This window comes from Bos indicus x Bos taurus, chromosome 1 (assembly GCF_003369695.1).
Source record: "Bos indicus x Bos taurus breed Angus x Brahman F1 hybrid chromosome 1, Bos_hybrid_MaternalHap_v2.0, whole genome shotgun sequence".
NCBI lineage: Eukaryota > Metazoa > Chordata > Mammalia > Artiodactyla > Bovidae > Bos > Bos indicus x Bos taurus.
In genome coordinates this window covers 52,496,873-52,517,328 of record NC_040076.1, presented here as the reverse complement: position 1 = coordinate 52,517,328, position 20,456 = coordinate 52,496,873, and the positions used below count along the sequence as shown (strand labels likewise).

Sequence of the window (20,456 nt, the reverse complement as noted above, 5' to 3'; positions counted from 1 at the left end):
TGGATAGATCAAATGAAGGCTTGGCAAGCTTATTGTTTCTTACTTTTTTCTGATTAATGTGAATTTCACTTTTCAGCTTCAGGATTAATTACGGTTAGCCCTCCATCCCCCTAAAGAGGACAAAGTTGAGGTTACAAAGTATGAGTAGAGATTTTAAAAGGTAATTATACCTTTTAAATGCTTAGCCATAGGTTATAATCTAACTCTAGGTTATAATACCTTAAACATGGACTTATCATGTTCATTTAGGAGTTTATTAGTTGTTCTTACTGTAATTTATCTGTTTGTCATTTTACTAGATGAAAATTAAATGCTAAATATAAAATTATTGAAAAAATTCTCCTCAAGACAACTGCCCATTGGTAAATAACATGGAGAGAATCATGTACGGATTGAACAGCTGAATTTCAATCACACACTCTTTCTCTCAGCTATTCAGTGTGCTTTTAGGTTACTCTTAGCAACTTTCTCGGTGAAACACTAATTTTAATCTTAACCAGAACAAAACTGGAAGGGTAAATACATGATTAAAAAAATAACATTTTTAGGTTTATGCATTATATCACTCTTTTACGGAAGCTGGATTCTTGACAACAGAGCCAGCATCAAAAGTGTAACATATATATTAAAACCTGTGGAGTATTTGTAGTTTATTTGTATGAAAGTATTTTAATTGAACAATGTAAGCACTTCCCCCCACCTCAGGATTTCAAGAGGGTGGGATTTGTCCAATGTATACTTTTTCAAAACAAAATATCTGGATTTCCAGACGTTCTACTAATTTTATAGAAGGTATTACAAATTTCTCTTTTTCTCAATATAACTGATTAGTCAGTTATTTCTCCTCAGTAGTGTGTCTATCAGTCATAAATAGACACAGCAGTTCTGTTCCTCAGGGAACAATGTCTGGAGATATTTTTAACTGACACCGTTTGGGGGTTATTACTGGTATGAGATGTGCAGAGGTCAGGGATGGTACTAAACATTCTGTTGTGTGTGGAGCAGTGCCTAACAGCAGCAACTTACCTGACCTAAAGTATTAATAATGCTATGATTAAGAAAGCCTGATATATATAACTTCATTTTAGGGGAATAAAGTATCACCTATAAAGTCAGCATCCATATTTATATTGCCGTGATACCATTTAGCCATTGACTCATTATGAAAGAGATTTGAGGTGGCTTGACATGATGTGGAGTTTTGTTTCTCAAAGGTTATTCAATTATAGTAAGTTATCAGTTTAATCTTTGTACCTTGTAAGTTACATAAATGGCTTTATTTCTTGTGATTGAGTTCATGTAATTCTTTGTGTTTTTTTAAGCGCTTAAATATAAATCCAATTATACGAAGGAGAAAGCCATTTTTCTATTAGTTGCTGGACTACTGCTCACTGTCCTTGTCATTGTTGGAGCCTTTCTTTTCATCCCAGGTAAGATATACAGTTATTATGAGGGAAAGGAGGATTGATAAGGTTGAGGACATTTCTGGAGAGGTGCATGTTAGTTTCCTAGGGCTGTTGTTAACAAATTACCACAAACTGGGTATCTTAAGACAATAGAAATTCTCTCACCATTCTGGAGGTCATAAATCTGAAATAAAGATGTTATCTTACACCCTCCTGACCCATTCAGGAGGGGAGAATCCATTCCATGCTCTCCTAGCTTCTGGTGTTTGCTGGCCATCTGTGCATCTCCTTGGCTTGTGGTAACGTAGCTCCCAGCTTCCTCCATGGTCACGTGGTCTCCTCCCCTCTGTGTCTCCACTTAATTTCCTGCTGCTTCTCTGTTACAAAGCTACCTGTCACTGGATTCAGGACCCACCTGGGAAATCCAGGGGACATTCCTTCTTTCAGATCCTTAACTTCTTCATGTATTTTACTATATACATTAATATTTACAGATTTTGGAGTATCTGGGAGGTGGACATATCTTTAGGATGGCCATTAGGCCACTACAGAGGCACACTTTATTAGCCAAGACTTGGTAGCGGGAATGAACTTGGGAACCCAGATGGGTCTGAAATTGCAGTTGCCCATGAAAGATGGCAGTATGAGTTGGGGGGAAGGGTCTGCATCACATGAAAAGAGCAGCAGAGACAGGCTGGGACTCACAAGTGCAAACTGGAAGAAGCCTTGTTTTTTGAGCAGAATACAGTATAAGCATAATGTTTAGGAATATCAACATGGTAGCTCTTTTTGCCATTGGAGTTAGTAAAGACGGGAAGTTCAGCTCAGTTCAGTTCAGTCACTCACTCGGGTCCAACTCTGTGACACCATGGACTGCAGCACGCCAGGCTTCCCTGTCTATCACCAACTCCTGGAACTTACTCAAACTCATGTCCATTAAGCCAGTGATGCCATCCAACCATCTCATCCTCTGTTGTACCCTTCTCCTCTCACCTTCAATCTTTCCCAGCATCATGGTCTTTTCCAGTGAGTCAGTTCTTTGCATCAGGTGGCCAAAGTATTGGAATTTCAGCTTCAACATCAGTCCTTCCAATGAACACCCAGGACTGATCTCCTTTAGGATGGACTGGTTGTATCTCTTTGCAGTCCAAGGGACTCTCAAGAGTCTTCTCCAACACCACAGTTCAAAAGCATCAATTCTTCGGCATTCAGCTTTCTTTATAGTCCAACTCTCACATCCATACGTGACTACTGGAAAAACCATAGCTTTGACTAGATAGACCTTTGTTGGTGAAGTAATATCTCTGCTTTTTAATATGCTGTCTAGATTGGTCATAACTTTTCTTCCAAGGAGCAAGCATCATTTAACTTCACGGCTACAGTCACCATCTGCAATGATTTTGGAACCCCCCAAAAATAAAATCTGTCACTGTTTCCATTGTTTCTCCATCGATTTGCCATGAAGTGATGGGGCCAGATGCCATGATCTTAGTTTTCTGAATGTTGAATTTTAAGTCAGCTTTTTCACTCTCCTCTTTCACTTTCTTCAAGAGGTTCTTCAGTTCCTCTTCGCTTTCTTCCATAAGGATGGTATCATCTGCATATCTAAGGTTATTGATATTTCTCCCGGCAATCTTGATTCCAGCTTGTGCTCCAAGACAAACCATTCAGTATCACAGTAATCCAAGTCTATGCCCTGACCAGAAATGCTGAAGAAACTGAAGTTGAACACTACTATAAAGATCTACAAAACCTTTTAAAACTAACACCCCCAAAAAGATGTCTTTTTCATTATAGGGGACTGGAATGCAAAAGTAGGAAGTTAAGAAACACCTGGAGTAACAGGCAAATTGGGCCTTGGAGTACAGAATGAAGCAGGGCAAAGGCTAATAGAATTTTACCAAGAGAACGCACTGGTCATAGCAAACACCTTCTTGCAACAACACAAGAGCAGACTCTACACAGGGACATCACCAGATGGCCAATGCCAAAATCAGATTGATTATATTCTTTGCAGCCAAAGATGGAGAAGCTCTATAGTCAGCAAAAACAAGACCGGGAGCTGACTGTGGCTCAGACCATGAACTCCTCACTGCCAAATTCAGACTTAAATTGAAGAAAGTAGGGAACACCACTAGACTATTCAGGTATGACCTAAATCAAATCCCTTACGATTATACTTTAGAAGTAAGAAATAGATTTAAGGGACTAAATCTGATAGACAGAGTGCCTGAAGAACTATGGACGGAAGTTCATGACATTGTACAGGAGGCAGGGATCAAGACCATTTCCAACAAAAAGAAATCAGAAAAGAAAAATGGCTCTCTGAGGCAGCCTTACAAATAGCTGTGAAAAGAAGAGAAGCGAAAAGCAAAAGAGAAAAGGAAAGATATACCCATTTGAATGCAGAGTTCCAAAGAATAGCAAAGAGAGATAAGAAAGCCTTCTTCAATGATCAGTGCAAAGAAATAGAGGAAAACAATAGAATAGGAAAGACTAGAGAGCTCTTCAAGAAAATTAGAGATATCAAGGGAACATTTTCATGCAAAGATGGACTCAATAAAGGACAGAAATGGTATGGATGGACCCAACAGAAGCAGAAAATATTAAGAAGAGGTGGCAAGAATACACAGAACTGTACAAAAAAGATCTTCACGACCCAGATGGTGTGATCACTGACCTAGAGCCAGACATTCTGTAATGTGAAGTCAAGTGGGCCTTAGGAAGCATCACTGTGAACAAAGCTAGTGGAGGTGATGGAATTCTTGTTGGGCTATTTCAAATCCTAAAAGATGATGCTGTGAAAATGCTGCACTCAATATGCCAGCATTTTTGGAAAACCCAGCAGAGACCATAGGACTGGAAAAGGTCAGTTTTCATTCCAGTCCCAAAGAAAGGCACTGCCAAAGAATGCTCAAACTACCGCACAGTTGTACTCATCTCACATGCTAGTAAAGTAATGCTCTAAATTCTCCAAGCCAGGCTTCAACAATATGTGAACCATGAACTTCCAGATGTTTAAGCTGGTTTTAGAAAAGGCAGAGGAACCAGAAATCAAATTGCCAACATCTGCTGGATCATCACAAAAGCAAGAGAGTTCCAGAAAAACATCTATTTCTGCTTTATTGACTATGCCAAAGCCTTTGACTGTGTGGATCACCACAAACTGGAAAGTTCTGAATGAGATGGGAATACCAGATCACCTGACCTGTCTCTTGAGAAATCTGTATGCAGGTCAGGAAGCACCAGTTAGAACTGGACATGGAACAACAGACTGGTTCCAAATAGGAAAAGGAGTATGTCTAGCCTGTATATTGTCACCCTGCTTATTTAACTTCTATGCAGAGTACATCATGCAAAATGCTGGGCTAGAAGAAGCACAAGCTGGAATGAAGATTGCCGGGAGAAATATCAATAACCTCAGATAAGCAGATGACACCACCCTTATGGAAGAAAGCGAAGAAGAACTAAAAAACCTCTTGATGAAAGTGAAAGAGGAGAGTGAAAAAGTTGGCTTAAAGCTCAACATTCAGAAAACTAAGATCATGGCATCCTTTCCCATTACTTCATGGCAAATAGATGGGAAACAGTGGAAATATGGCTGACTTTATTTTGGGGGGCTCCAAAATTACTGCAGATGGTGATCATGAAATTAAAAGACCCTTATTCCTCGGAAGGAAAGTTATGACCAACCTAGATAGCATATTAAAAAGCAGAGACATTACTTCACCAACAAAGGTCCATCTCATCAAGATCATGGTTTTTCCAGTAGTCATGTATGGATGTGAGAGTTGGACTATAAAGAAAGCTGAGTGTCAAAGAATTGATGCTTTTGAACTGTGGTGTTGGAGAAGACTCTTGAGAGTCCCTTGGACTGCAAGGAGATCCAGCCAGTCCATCCTAAAGGAGATCAGTCCTGAGTGTTCATTGGAAGGACTGATGTTGAAGCTGAAACTCCAATACTTTGGCCACCTGATGTGAAGAACTGACTCATTGGAAAGGACCCTGATGCTGGGAAAGATTGAAGGCGAAAGGAGAAGGGTACAACAGAGGATGAGATGGTTGGATGGCATCACTGGCTCAATGGATATGAGTTTCGGTAAACTCCAGGGGTTGGTGATGGACAGGGAGGCCTGGCGTGCTGCAGTCCATGGGATCACGAAGAGTCTGACATAACTGAGTGACTGAACTGAACTGTGCATATAAGTTAAATAATCAGGGTGACAAGATTTAGCCTTGACATAATCTTTTCCCAATTTGGAACCAGGCTGTTGTTCATGTCCAGTTAAATGTTGCTTCTTGATCTACCTACAGATTTCTCTGGAGGCAGGTCAGATGGTCTGGTATTCCCATTTCTTTAAGAATTTTCCACAGTTTATTGTGATCCACACAAAGACTTAGGTGTAATCACTAAAGCAGCAGTATATGTTTTTCTGCAACTCTTTTGCTTTTTTGATGATCCAACAGATGTTGGTAATTTGTTCTCTGGTTCCTCTGGCTTTTCTAAATCCAGCTTAAACCTCTGAAAGTTTGTGGTTCACGTACTGTTGAAGCCTGACTTGTAGAATTTTGAGCACTACTTTAACAGGGGGAGGAAGGAGATTAATTCAGAAGACAACTTGAAAGAACAATTGCTTTGACTTTGGACAGGTTGAGTATAGCAAGGGAAGGGAATGGTAAGAGATCTGAGTTTCTCGTTATAATTATGTGAAGTAGTTAAGAAGGAGGCAGAGCCAACTTAAGGGTTGACGTCTTCAGACTTATGTGCTGACATTTACATGTCTTAAATTTGGTCTAGAATAATAAAAAAAATAGTCATTTATTTTGTGTGAAGTTTTGGGGAAAATATTTTTAAACCTTTTGTAGTTTATAAGAGTGGTATAGAGATTAATACATTTAATAAATTAAGTAATCTTTTGTAAGAGTAGGAGGTTTGTAGGAAAATATTAATTATTATGTTTAATTATTAACAGGTGAATATTCAACAAAGAATGCTTCGGGACTTGGTTTAATTGTACTTCCTACAATAATATTAATATTACTTCATTACTGTGTATTTATGATAGGTGAGTATTTGTTGTGATGGAATGATTTTTCCCACCTTTTTCATTTAAAGAACAGCATTTTTGGTTAAAATATTCTTGTATTTTTTTTTAACTACTCAATAGAAGTTGCTTTATTAAAAGATTTCCCAGGCTATTCTTAGTGATATTTTATCCATATGGAATTATTTTAAAGTTGGCTTGGGTTTTCAAGGCATTCAGTTATCTTGTAAAAAATTATTTTTATGTATATTTGATATCAGTGTATTTTTAAAGTTATGCTATATAATTTCCTAATGATTATTATCATATTTTTATTTCAGGTTTTAACTATTCTACAAAATAGAATTATAAATAAGAAAGAGTAGCTTTTTTTTTTCAGTTATGGCAAATCTTAACATGTAGATATCCAACCTGTAATTGGTGTCATTTTAACTGCATTTTAGGAGTAAATCACTAGCATTTTTGTTAATATTAGAATCTATTTTTTTCTAGTTAGCCATGTGACTCTCAGCCTTAGAGCCTATCTCTGGCCTGCTGTACATTGGAAAAGTATTGATTTGTTACAAAATTACAGATCTAGACATAGAAGATAGGTCACTGGGAAAGAATTTACCATCTGACAAGAACTCCAGAGGTGGTCTTTGGTCATAGGCTATTATTCCTGATTGCAGAAAATACAAGCAGAAGTGATTGCTTTTTAAATACTCTCAACCCGCTTTTCCTCCGTCCAGCTATGGGGATGTCCTCCTTCACCATCAGCATACTGATCCTTCAGTTACTGGGCTATGTGCTCTCTGTGGTTGGATTCAGCCTCTGTGTCTCAGGTAAGAGTCCCAGCCTTCTCTAGTCTCACCTTGTCTTAGCAGGGCTTTCTCTTGGACGGAGTTCTCTTTTGTTTTCTTCTTGCTTTTTTTTTGTAGGCTTCATTTTTTTTTAGAGCAGTTTCAGGTTCACAGCAAACTTGAGTAGAAAGTACTGAGTTCCTATGTACCCCCATAGCAACCTCTTCCACTATCAACATCCCCCACCAGAGTGGTAAATGTGTTATAGTCATTGAACCAACACTCACATATTATCACCCCAAATGCATAGTTCACATGAGGGTTCATTCTTAGTGTTGTATATGCTATGATTTTGATTCATGTATAATGATATGGATCATAGTCATGGATATGATATCATTCAGTTCAGTTTCGCTGCCCTAAAAATCCTCTCTTCTGCCTGTTTATCTTCCCTCTCCCTAATTACCCCAGCAGCCACCAGTGTTTTTAATGTGTCCATAGTATGTTGCCTTTTCAAATTAGCTTCTTTTACTTAGTAATATTCATTTAAGATTTCTCTGTCTTTTTGTGGCTTGATAGCTCATTTCTTTTTAGCACTGAATAACATTCCATTGTATTGTATACTACAGTTTGTTTAAGCATTCCCTTATTGAAGGACATCTTGGTTGCTTCCAGTTTGGGGCAACTAAGAATAAAGTTGCTCTAAACATCCATGTGCAGGTCTTTGTGTGGACGTAACTTTCTCCTCCAGTGGAGTGCAGTTGTTGGGTTGTATGTTAAGAACATATTTAGTTTTTCGGCACACTGCCACACTGTCTTCCAAGGTGCCTATACCATTTTGCATTACCACCGGCAGTGGATGAAAGTTCCTGTTGCTCCACATCCTTGCCGGCATTTAGTGTCGTGTGCTCCCCACACTGAGGATAGTGCTTTCCACATTGCCGTTGGTATACTGGCTGTATATGGCTTGTGGGTTGATTCTTTCAGCAGCCAGACTGCTCTGCCTATATCTGTGAGAGAGCTTTTAAAATAACTAGGCTCCATCCAGTGGGTTGGGGCCTTCGGCTTTACACACTATTTCCCATTAGTCTTGATGTGATAAGGTACATATTATACAGACAAAGGATTTTTTTCTTTTAATAATTTGAAGTCATTTCATTGACTGACTTAATAGTGATGAACAAATGTAGATAATTTTTGTTTCTTAATAAAAGGGTGATTTCTTAAAACTCAATATTATTACTGTCATTGCTAGTTCTTTTAAAAAATCAATTATTGCATATGAATTTCTAATATAGAACTTCATTTGTTTTTGCAGAATGTATCCCAGTGCATGGTCCTCTTCTGATTTCAGGTTTGGGTATTATAGCTCTAGCAGAATTACTTGGATTAGTTTATATGAAATGTGTTGGTAAGTCAGCCTTATTTTTGTTAGCCTATGCCAGGAATTTCAAATATATAATCTGGATAATGCTTTTGGTTGATTCTTACTGTCTAGGACCAAAGAAACGCATGAGTAATTCCAAAAATGAGAAAACACAGCAAATGCCACTCTATTTTTTAAATAATTAATTTGAAATCGTTTGTGCTGTGCCTTGTGCTTAGTTGCTCAGTTGTGTCCAACTCTTTGTGATCTTGTGGACTGTAGTCCTCCAGGTTCCTCTGTCCATGGGCATTCTCCAGGCAAGAATATTGGAGTGGGTTGTCATTTCCTTTTCCAGGGGATCTTCCTGACCCAGGGATCGAACCAGTGTCTCCTGCATTGGCAGGCCGGTGCTTTACCACTGAGCCACTAGGGAAGTCCCTGGTTTATATTAGTCTCCCTTTAAGCTTCCCTGTGGAGAAGGCAATGGCACCCCACTCCAGTACTTTTGCCTAGAAAATCCCATGGAGGAGCCTGGTAGGCTGCAGTCCATAGGGTTGCTAGAGTCGGACATGACTGAGCGACTTCACTTTCACTTTTCACTTTCATGCATTGGAGAAGGAAATGGCAACCCACTCCTGTATTCTTGTCTGGAGAATCCCAGGGACGGGAAGCCTGGTGGGCTGCCGTCTATGGGGTCACACAGAGTTGGACATGACTAAAGCGGTGTAGCAGCAGCAGCAGCAAGCTTCCCTGGTGTCTCATAGAGTAAAGTGTCTGCCTACAAGGTGGAAGACCTGGGTTTGATCCCTGAGACCTGGGTTTGACTTTTTAATCACCATTTGTCTGGTTCTTGAAGATGACTCTGCTAATGATGTTGCTCCCTATTAATACTTGAGAATAGTATGTGACCTGCAGTATCCATGCAGCTGATGTAGTATTAGGTGTCTTTGACTGGTGGTCAGCTCTTTGTTCTTTTTTTCCCCTCATTATCTGTATTTCCCTCCCTTTTATTCCCATGCTCTCTCTTGCCTTCCCTGTCTGACGACCAGCAGGTCTGGAGATACTGACTCAGTGGAAATAGGCATCTTCTAGCTGCTGCCCCCTTGATGTTGCTCTCTCCCTTTTTCCACCACTACACCCCTGAGAAGCCTGTGAAACCATTATCATTACAAATGTATTATTCTCACATCAAATTCAAAGTGAAACTGAATTCCTAGCAAGTTCCTCAAACTGTTTTTTCTTTATGGTAGTTTTATAAGTATATGTAAGTGAAGAATTAAGTTAGGTTTTATTTACATTTTGAGACTTTTCTAAATTAACTTTTCAAATCAACTTATCTGATACTAGAGTTCAGAGAAATGCCTTCGGTCAGTTGAAGGACAAGAAGAGAAAAGGTACAGGGAAGTAGCTCTTTAGATAATGTGGTAGACTAGAAAAGTTGATGTATTTTTCATATATAACTGAATATGTAAATATAAGTATATATAACATTTAAGGTTGCAAATTTGAGCATTTATATTAAGAAGTAAAAATTGTAAATGCTTTCAGTGTAACTTTTACTTGTTGCTGATGTTCTATTTTGGAAAAGTCTAAAGAATGTGTCTTGACTTTTAAATCCAAGCTGTTTATGTCCCTGTGAGAGATTTAACTTTCATTATTTTCATTATTTCCCAATTTAAATTTGTAGCCTTAAATATTACTTAAAGAGTAGGATTTTAAATTTCATTTTCTGTGTTATTTTTTAACTGTGTTGGAGTTTGTTTACTGAAACATTTGTTTCATAAAATGAAATCAAGGGTTGAGAACAATAACAATATGAGAAAATATAGAAGATTAAAAAGAACTAACTAAACTCAGCAGTGAAGTTGGGTATATTACCTATGTAGGGTGCTAATGTTCATTCTTCATAAGAGTCATTACTTATTAATTTTCTTAAGCCATTACTATTTAATTCTGTATAAGGGAATATAGTAATGTTTTGATACAAATCAACCACCTAACAGTCAGGAACCATATTGACCACATCTCACATGTTTTAGAAAGACAACAGAATAGATATGTAAAATTCAGTGAAATTTTCTTGCCCATTGTTGGGGAGAGGTGAATATGGTATCAAAAGATAAAGTTGTCCCTGAAAATTCAAAACCTGGAAATATATTTAGTCCTTGTGTCAAGTGTTTTTGGTAGAGAAGAAGCTTTGCAAGTGAGCTTACATGAAATGCTTAAGGCTTGTGATTTATACACACACCCACACTCACATACATACATACATGGCTGTCATGCCTTAGGCCCATAGCAACAGCAGACAAATCACAATCATTCTTTAGTCACATAGGTCATATGCCTATTAGAGAGGATTAACTCAAGCTAAATTCACTTCTGCATTGTTTGGTCTTACATTAGAGGGGTCACAGCTGACTGGTGCCCTTTGAATCAATGTTCTTTATAGACCTCTTTGTTTCAGAATGGGCTAGCCAAATATGATGCTCCTTGGACCTGAGAATTAGAACTCAGAAACTTCTTCACACTTTTTTAAGACTGTTAAAAGAGTTGCTTGGCAGTTCTTAATACTAATTCTAACAATTTATGAGGTCAAAAATATAGCTTTAAAATCTTACCTCTGACCCTTCACATTACATGGCTGTTAAGTTCTATTTTCCTGGATAGAACATGGACACGGGGCATGGTTTAGTTGAAGTAAGTTGTATATACATATAACTACCATAATTGTCCCAAATAAAGTTCTATAATTCTGCTTGGTTTATTTCAGAGGTTGCTAATTGTGATTACCCATATTCCCAACACATTTTATTCCATAGTACTTTAAAAAGACATTTCTTCTTGTTTGGTCTCAAGGACCAAACCACTTTCAAATGCCTCCAGTAAAGGAGATTTACTTTGACACCACACATGGCACTAACAGAGATCGGAATCTCGTGAAAGCAGATACATAACTGATCCTCACAGAGAGTGGAACAACTAAGTGGTTTAGGAATTGGAAGAATCCAACACATCTCTGAAGTCTATGAGTCATGATTTGCCCTCTCAGTAGCAAGAGCTAGTGGATGCCCTCCTGCCAGTGTACTTACTTCCTCTCTCTCTCTCTTTGGTTCTTTGCCTGCTAGCCAGATAGCTCATCCTCTCCTTAATGTTTTGTTTTTGTTTTTTTTGATCCTATTCATGTCTTCTCACTGGTCTATTTTCTTACCTTTGGCTCTAACCTTTGAGCTTCTCCTTGCTTACTTTCTATCTCCTTTTCACCTTTCTTTCCCTTCACCAGCTTTCTCGTCTTCTTTCTTCTCTCCAGGTTCCAGTGGGAAAGAAACTTTTCAGGCCAGTCAGTTGCCATTTTCCCTTTTTCTTACCAAGCTTCTGACTTGTCTGTAGATTGGCTTCCCATGGCTCAGGTCTTACCCCCATTTCCCATCAGCTTTGGAAGCTTGATAGAGAAGGCATGGAGAAGTGGTAGGAAATACTGAGCACAGAAGACCAGAGCAGTTCTAGGGGCCTGCCTCAGTCTGCTCATAAATAAATCCAGTGCCATCATCCAATCCAGAGATCAGTGGAATTGACCATCCAGTAGCATCCTCTTCCTATAGAATGACCCGCAGGGTGTCGCCCCTTGACGCTTTTGTATCTGTAGGACTCTGATTCTGTATTTAAGACCAGTTTTAGCTGCTCCTGGACCTTCTCACTTGGTTTTTATAAGGAGCGTTTCTCTTCTTCCCTGTGCAACTAGAGCCATTCTTGTGTCACTTTCTTCATGCCCTTATTTCTTCATCTTCATTAACTAATCCAGTGAGAGGCAGTGAAGGGTAATTTGAAAAGCTAGGAAAAAAAAAAAAAGAAAAGCTAGGAAGGAATACAGACAGAGAAGGGCTTGATTGTAGCTAAAAGTAGCTGGCCTCAAATAATTCTCTAAACTCAGAGGGATCTGATATTTTCTTTAGTTTGTAAGCTAGCTGGAGCTTTGAAAACTGGAAAGATGGAAGGAGAAAAAAAAAGGACGGGCTGCAGGAACAACAGCAGGGAGCTAAGGGTGGGCAATTCCACATTCCAGCTGGGTTGAGTAGGGAGGGGTGTAAAGCCTACTGCAGGGGTGAGTAGATGACTGTTTTTCCACCACGAAGTGTAACAAGTGACTGATTTTGAGGGACATATGGCATGTACAAATGAGAGTGTGTGTGTGTTTATTATTTGATTGGGGTGGATTGTTTGCATATTTTTTTGTGTCAGTGTATATGATTGAGTGTTCTGTACCTTTAGTCTATCAAAGCCAAACTCTTTCAGTGGAGTTTCTGACATGTTTAGTTTTAGCCCTAAATGTTTTATCTTAAAATTAAACATAATATTGCCTTAATTTCTTTCATTTATTAAATTAATTTTCTTATTTTTTTAATATGATCAGCTTCCAATCACAGGACTATACAACCTCCTAAGGTAAGTTAAAATTTCTTAAATAAATTGGGTGTGATACTTGATGGTTTAGTCTGAGGAATGGTAATTGAGATATTGAACCCCATTACTCACTGTTCACCATGACATCAAATTAAGAGAACACTGAAGTTATTTCAGGGTTTCCCAGGTTGCACTGGTGGTAAAGAACCCACCTGCCAATGAACAAGACATAAGAGAGGCAGGTTTGATCCCTGGGTCAGGAGGATCCCCTGGAAGAGGGCATGACAAGCCACTCTAGTATTCTTGCCTGGAGAATCCCATGGACAGAGGAGCCTGGCAGGCTATAGTCCACAGGATTGCAAATAGTCGGACACAACTGAAGCAACTTAGCACACATATATGAAGTCACTTTATGACCTTTGCATGGATAGATCTAATCTATTTTAAAACTTGGTAATTTACTAGCAATGGGTTAGAATAAATGATTCCTTAAGATTGTGCTGTTTTCTCATGCCCAGAACTGGAAAGTTTGTGTGTAAGAATAATGGTCATTATCTGCTGAAAGAATCTGATTCCAATATATTGCCTCACCTGTTGGATACATTTGAAGTGCATATACAGAATGATATTTCAGGCTTAAAAATGAGGAAAGAAGTTCATATTAAATTTATTTCATTAAAAACAATAATCTATAAAATAAATGGAACTATGGCCAAAAACTAGCTGTTCTGAATTGATTCATTTCCCTCTTTCTCCCATTTTATAAGCATTTTTCTTCCTCCAAATTGCACTGTAGTTTTTCTGTATCATAAACTACCTGATAAAATTCCAAGAAAAGGAGCAATATAGAAGGTAAACTGAAAGGGATAAATGATGGGGGATGAAAAAAGCCATTTTTTCATCATGGTGACAGGGACAGGAACTACTTTATGGAAATAAGATCTGGAAAGGGCTATATTGTATTCATCTTCCTAAAAAGGATTAAGGATTAGTAATAGCTCTCTCTGGGATGCCAAAAGTGAGACTCTGTCCTGTCTGTGGCAGGAAGGGGTGATTACACATGCCCGTAAAGCTGATAGGCCTCCACAGACTTTCTGGAAAGGTGAGGGAAGTGGGGGTCACCGTACCCCACGTGTTCATTCTAAAAAGATTGATACCATAGCTACACAGGTCCCAAACAGCTAGAAGTTTTAAAAGTGCCTCTGTTAAAGATAATTCTGCCATTAGACCCTTCAGTCCTAACACCTGTCTTTCCTGTTACCAAGTTCAGTTTGCATGACTTGAAAATGATTGCTCTCATATCTGGCTTAACTGTATTGCTTATTATGTTGCTATCTATGTTTGTGTTCTGTAGTTAGGATTTCTTGAACAGAGAGAGGTAGGGTAGGGTGGGAAGTTCTGCACAGAAAGTATTAAGAGAATGATTCTGTTATTAATCAAACTATTAGCTAAACTTGGCAAGCTCTGTCTTCCTAACCTTTATTGCCTTACTTTGTCTTTTGGCTGTAGGATTCACTGTTTATATACAGTTTAAATGTTAGCATATATAAATTACAGTATGAAAGAACATGAAATAAATTCTCTTTTATGTAAATATATTTTAAATATTTTCCAGAAAGCTGTAGAGGAACCTCTTAATGGTATGTGGTTATTACAAATTTATATGTTCGTCTTGATCCATTACCAGATCATAATAAATTGAGTTAGCCCCCAAAGCAGTTTGAATGCTCTCTGTGCCTTGAGAAGAATCTAGTTTTTTTTTTTTTTTTTTAATTGCCTAACCTCTCTTTTCTTGATTATTCATCAAGAATTAAGAGTATTGCTTTTGTAGTGTTGTCACCTCTGAGAGAAAAATGCACTGTTCTGTGTCTCTCGAGCCAAGTGATTTTGGGTGGGGGCACTCTCTTGCCTTTTTAATTGGCCAAGATGAAATGTAACACCCCCAGTAGAGAAGGATCTCAGTTAGTTTCAATTTTGTATTATAAATTTCAGATCCAGTCTGTCATCATGGAGTGAGACCAGAGTATCTCACTTCTCCCCAAATCTAGATCTGTATTCCCAACGGCTTTGTGTCCTTCGTGGAGCCTGTGGGTGTGACCCACAGGAAGGCTTTCGTAACTAAATAGTAATCTTAACATTAACTGGGCATGATATTACTGCATATTTGTTTGCCTAGAAATGATTTCTAATTGTGGAATCTTACTAACTGCTTGGCTTGTTACTAATTCTTAGCATTTAAAGAATCAAAAGGGATGATGAATGATGGTAAGTATAAAATCCACCTGCAATTATAGCTTGGTTAAAATATGGACGTTGAAAAGAAGTAAAATTGCTTCTTGAAAGTGTGGTGTTTTTTTTTAAGGGACACTGTCAAATCATAAAGGCCCACATTTCTCAGTTTATAAAACTTATGTACTCTGTTACAAGTTGCAAAACTAATAATATAAAAGCTGTAGGGTATCACTAATCAGACTCTCCAGTCATATTGCTCATAACAAAGAAAAATAACTGCTTTAAAAAATAAACAAACATTTTTCAGATGCAGTGTGTGATGACTGAAACTTTAAATGCTCTTTGTAAGACACTTAGATAATTTGGCACAAATCTTTATCATCTTGACAGGGTTTCTTTTGTGCTCATGTTTGGTGATTTTTGTTGCATTTAGCCTGTGAAGACTTAATATCTCTGCTTTTCCAAGCAAGAATTGGGTTCTAACCTTTTGGGAGAGGATTGAAAAAGAGATATTTAGTCACTCCAGCTTTTTGAAGAGGGGACTCTGGGCTAATAATTTTTAATTTTTAATGACTGTTTCAAAGACCTATATTTATTAGTTCTTAAAGCTAATTTAGTATGAGATATTGAGTACTGTAAGCATTCATTTTAATTTTACCTTATCATATTCTGATATTTGAGTTCTGTTAACATTTGAATAATTATGTTTTCATTTTATTGAAACTTTCTTCATACCTTTGATATTTATAGTCATTCCTTGATCATGTAAATAGTCTGCTTTCAGTTGTACTGTTCTAAAGTCTGTGACCTATGTGCTCCCCTCTACAGCAAAATGCAGCATTTAACTCAAGAGGCTATATTCCCCTGAGTGCAATTAATTTTTGCATAAGATTAAAAACACGCCAGTTGTGTTTGGTGAACTCAGTTTAAAACGGTGCCTGGACTGTGTTCAGTAAGCAGTCACAGAATGATCCCACTTTTGTAAATTTGTGTCACAGCCTTTATTACAAAAAATGCATGCTCTGCTAACCACTGCACTCCTAAAAAAACAGGATTAGAAGGAAAACATTAAATGACATTTTAAAAAGAACTGATACCTGAAAGTGTGGCATGGTTTGTCTGTGTTTGCATTCTCGTGTTCTGTTGTTGGTTTTTTGTTTTTGTTTTTTTAAATTTCATTGTTTTTCTCCTTTTCCTACTGTGGTGTCAATCTTCTGTAGTCGTATGAAGAAACTGAACTCTTCCCCATTTTCAGAAAACCAGTAGAAGAGCCTTGAGTGCCTCTTCCTTTATTAATTTCCCTTAAGATATGACTTTTTGGGCATCATTGTATAGACAGCAGATTTTGTATTTTCATAGCACGTGATAACTATAGCAACCTTTGAAATTCCCTTAATTTTGTTAATTTTAGCTTCAGAATTTGTTGGGTTTTTTCCAAATGTCTGTGTGGTGGGCTCTTCCTACTGACAGATCACAATGCCCGTGGTGTATCTGTCTTTTTGGTGAGTGAGGTACCAGGTGCCCCCTTGGGACCACAGTCCCATTTCCTCTTTCACTTAACACCTGATCACATATTTAATTTTCTTACATTAAATGAATGGTGTCAATCTAAAATGAAAGTGATAGCATATTATTCTAGGATCAGTGTCTTTTGCTTTGGAAAAATCAACCTCTCTTGATTTCTTCTCAGCTAACCCAGCAAACTGAGGTTATCAGATTTTGTTGATTTACATTTCCATTTGGCATTGGCCTTTTGCTTACTGCAGCTAAAGAGGCTAATGGATTGTCTAGTTTATGTCTGTGACCTTTGCAAATCTAAGATTAAATAATTTTTCCTTATTTTTAGATACTGTATATCTGAAACAATTTTCAATTTTTAAAATACATCAACTTGTTAAGGCATAGAAAATAGACATGCATAGCAATTATATATTCATTTTTCAATTTTCCAGAGTAACTGAAGTGGAGTGATGGACTCTGATTTGGAGAGTAGTATGACATGAAAGAAATACACTTGTGTTTAAGCACCATGGCCTTGATTCATTGTCCTGGAGAAGAAAACAAGAAAAGTAACTGGTTTCCATCTATGGGAGAAAGTAAATAATTGACCTTTAAATGATTGTTACAGTTAAGTTTTTATTCAAAGCATTTTAAAATTTAATTAATAAATGAATTATGATCTGTGTTGTGTGCCCAATTGATAATCCAGGTTTTTGTTGTTATTTTTATTCAATTAGGGGCAAAAGTAGAGTGGGCAACTTCCAAGAATGATGCCTTCCAGATCCTGGGGCCTCTTAACTCTAGGTCACCAACTTAAATTGGTTCAAGGTGAAAATTTCCTGGCACTACCCTGGTTACCCAGAGCAATCTATGAAAACAGAGGCTTCCATCAAACCTTAGCAAACTTTGGCACCGCCACTTTGGCTGTTATGGTGTTAACTGAATAATGTCTGCCTCTTCTGGGTCAGGGGCATAATATTAAGTACAGACGAGAAATTCATTTAGGAACATCTTGTCGGCTGCTTACATGGGGTATGATACTGCTGAGGATCATGGTCTTCATTCTTGGGGGTTGCCACTCACACGTTATCCCCTCAACATACAGTGTACCAGACCCTTTCCAGATTGAGGGTAATTTTGTTGATGGATGTTTTCTTCCCTTTTTTTTCACATGACCCTTTACATGCTGTCTTGTCCTCCTGTTATTTGCTTCTGCTGTATGAGATGTAGCGCTTTTTCTCCTCTTTGAACATGGTCCAGTGACACAGTAGCATCACTTCAGAAAGGAGCCAGACTTATTCTCAAAGAACTATGTTCACACTTTTCAGCAGAAATAGCGATGGTTGTAACATATGTATCCCCTCCCTTGGATTTGAAGGCACAATCTACAGTGTTTCTTCGCTTCTTTTCTGATCTGGGGCATGAAAAACCAAGATTGAGATTTGAACTATGAGTCTCCTGCATGGCAACATAATGTGTGTCACCGTCAGGCCAACAGGCCAGCCCTGAACGGGTGGTTTTATTACTGTTGTATCTGTGTTGCATGATAAACACTCATCATCTCCTCCTGTAGTCCTGCCTCATATTCACTTACCCTAAGATTGAAAAGTAAAACAAACCCGCCCCCCACGTTTCCTACCCCCCATTAGAAGATTAACATTCTGACAGTTGTGATCACCTGGAGTACTTTTAGATTATTAGGTTTTCTTCCCTTGCAGGTGTGTGTTTGTGTGTGCACATGTGTAAGATAGGCACGTACCTCTTCTGTATGGACAACAGTGAGGTACCTACGGGAGAGCAAATGTTAATTTCATGCTTCTAGCGAGAACATTTAAAAACAAAGATCTTTATTGGGTGGACTTCTATTTCATGTGAATAGTCGATCACTTAAAACGTTTAAAAAGTTCTAGGTAATTTGCCAAGCTTTTTGACTGCTCACCAGTGCCCTCTAAAAATACTGGTTTTTCTTCCTGTTTGTGTAATAAGACATTGCTATTTGTAGTTGCATTATTAATAGTTATTTCTTAGTCCACTGAATGTTCCCATGTACCTCATTTATGCCAAATAACTTGTCATATTTTACGTTGGGACCAAGTGGTTTGCCCATGGCAAACCAAAATTTATGACCTGCTGATGCCTCTTAGAAAAGTGAACATACTATGAAAACAGTTCTTTTTGAAAAAAAGAAAAATAAATGTTCTTCCTAATTGTGTTCCTGTCCAAAGTATTAACATGTAGAGGGAGCTCTATTCCTTTATACAAATTTGATGGCTCCCATTGCTCTTCTTCCTTCAGAAAACATTTGTATTTTACTAATATAGTTTGTTAATTTAGAAATCAATTCTGATGAAAGGAGGAAAAAAGCAGATGGACTTGAAAAAGATCCAAACTCCTGTTCTCTATATGAAATCTTATAATAAACTTTTTTGTGAACCAGAGTTGTACCTTTTAATATGTAGTCAGCTCTCATTTATTTGGGGCTCAGTCTTGGGACTTATCCATCCTTTGTGTTCTCTTTAACACTACCTGTCTTTGGAGGCAGTCCCTGCCCTAGACAGCACACAGAGGTGGCAGGAGAAAGGCCAGGTGTGTTACTGTTACCCTTGCTGTTACTTGTCAACTTCTCTGGAAGAGGGACCACAGCAGCAGGCGCCGTCTTACTTGGGCATCGTTGGGCCAGTTCATTCTCTTTAAATTAGACTTCTAATGACAGTAAGTTTTCTGTCACACCAAATTAAAGTTGTCAGCTGTTTTGAGTATCAATATTATCTGTTACCCGATAATATGCTTTTTTAATCAGTGATCCCAATTTCTGCCGTCGACTTCAGCTTTATTTACTGTATGTTCTCAGAGTGACAACATTTGTCATTTTGGCAACAAATCAAATTCTCCTTCAAAACATTATCCCCCCACCTTTCCTCCCCTTCTGGCTCTCCTTTGAGGTCTGTGCCTATCTGGCTGCCTCTCATCTCTTACTTACCTTTCCTAGTACTTTGCGTGTCTCTGCTTAGCTCTGTTGGGTTTTTGTCTTGCTCCTCTCATTCAGTTTTAAAAATTCCACCATAAAACAAGAGTCTTTTTTCCCTTTCCTTTCTCTTCCTGCAGTGTTTGCATACATTAGATGCTCACTCTGTAAATTTGATGATTGAGTAGGCTGTATTTCAGTTTCCCTATATTGTTAATAGAATGAGCCAGAAATTTTTCTTTTTAGACAAATTTCACATGCTCTGAAAACCTTCAAAGGTGATAGTTTTTTCACCTGAAAACCCTAGGTCCAATCTGTTAATTTTCTGAGAATGTCAGAATGAAAATAATGGGGTTATCCCATACTTGAGAGTATTGTTCTTTTCAGGATGTTGTAGTTATTTTAGTAAGTGACCAACCAAATTGTGATTTGACTTATAATAAAGCTGAAAAAGTTGTGAGTTTATGCTTTCTTCTCGTTAATAAGAATTAAGCTCTGTATCACCTAGATTTCTCTTGTCCTAACATGGGTATTCAAAAACAGACATCTGTAGTGTATGTATGGAATGGCACACCCCTTGTTTACCTGTTATTGGAAACTAGAGAAGTGATTGTTGGGCAACGCTTTATCGTTACATTGTGTTTAATTTGATGAAGATTCTGTGTAGAAACAGTCTTTCACGTGTCATGTTTTCAGCCACTAACTGCCATCACCCACTGGGGTCCTTTGTTAAGTCATCTTCCATGGCTAATAGGGATAATC

At 37.9% G+C, this 20,456-nt stretch overlaps 1 protein-coding gene across 2 annotated transcripts in view; it reads left to right on the top strand.

The window, feature by feature from the left end:
- CD47 (CD47 molecule) overlaps nt 1-20,159 on the top strand; it is a 66,249-nt gene extending 46,090 nt beyond the window's left edge. Inside the window, exons 4-11 of one of the 2 annotated variants that reach the window (XM_027567123.1) lie at nt 1,323-1,430; nt 6,380-6,472; nt 7,183-7,275; nt 8,552-8,644; nt 13,008-13,039; nt 14,613-14,637; nt 15,230-15,262; nt 17,182-20,159. In XM_027567123.1, coding sequence (XP_027422924.1) covers nt 1,323-1,430; nt 6,380-6,472; nt 7,183-7,275; nt 8,552-8,644; nt 13,008-13,039; nt 14,613-14,637; nt 15,230-15,262; nt 17,182-17,186 — 482 coding nt within the window. In that variant the 3' untranslated portion in view covers nt 17,187-20,159. The remainder of the gene's footprint in view (nt 1-1,322; nt 1,431-6,379; nt 6,473-7,182; nt 7,276-8,551; nt 8,645-13,007; nt 13,040-14,612; nt 14,638-15,229; nt 15,263-17,181) is intronic. The other variant, XM_027567037.1, reaches the window with a different exon arrangement.
- Nucleotides 20,160-20,456: the final 297 nt, after the last annotated feature.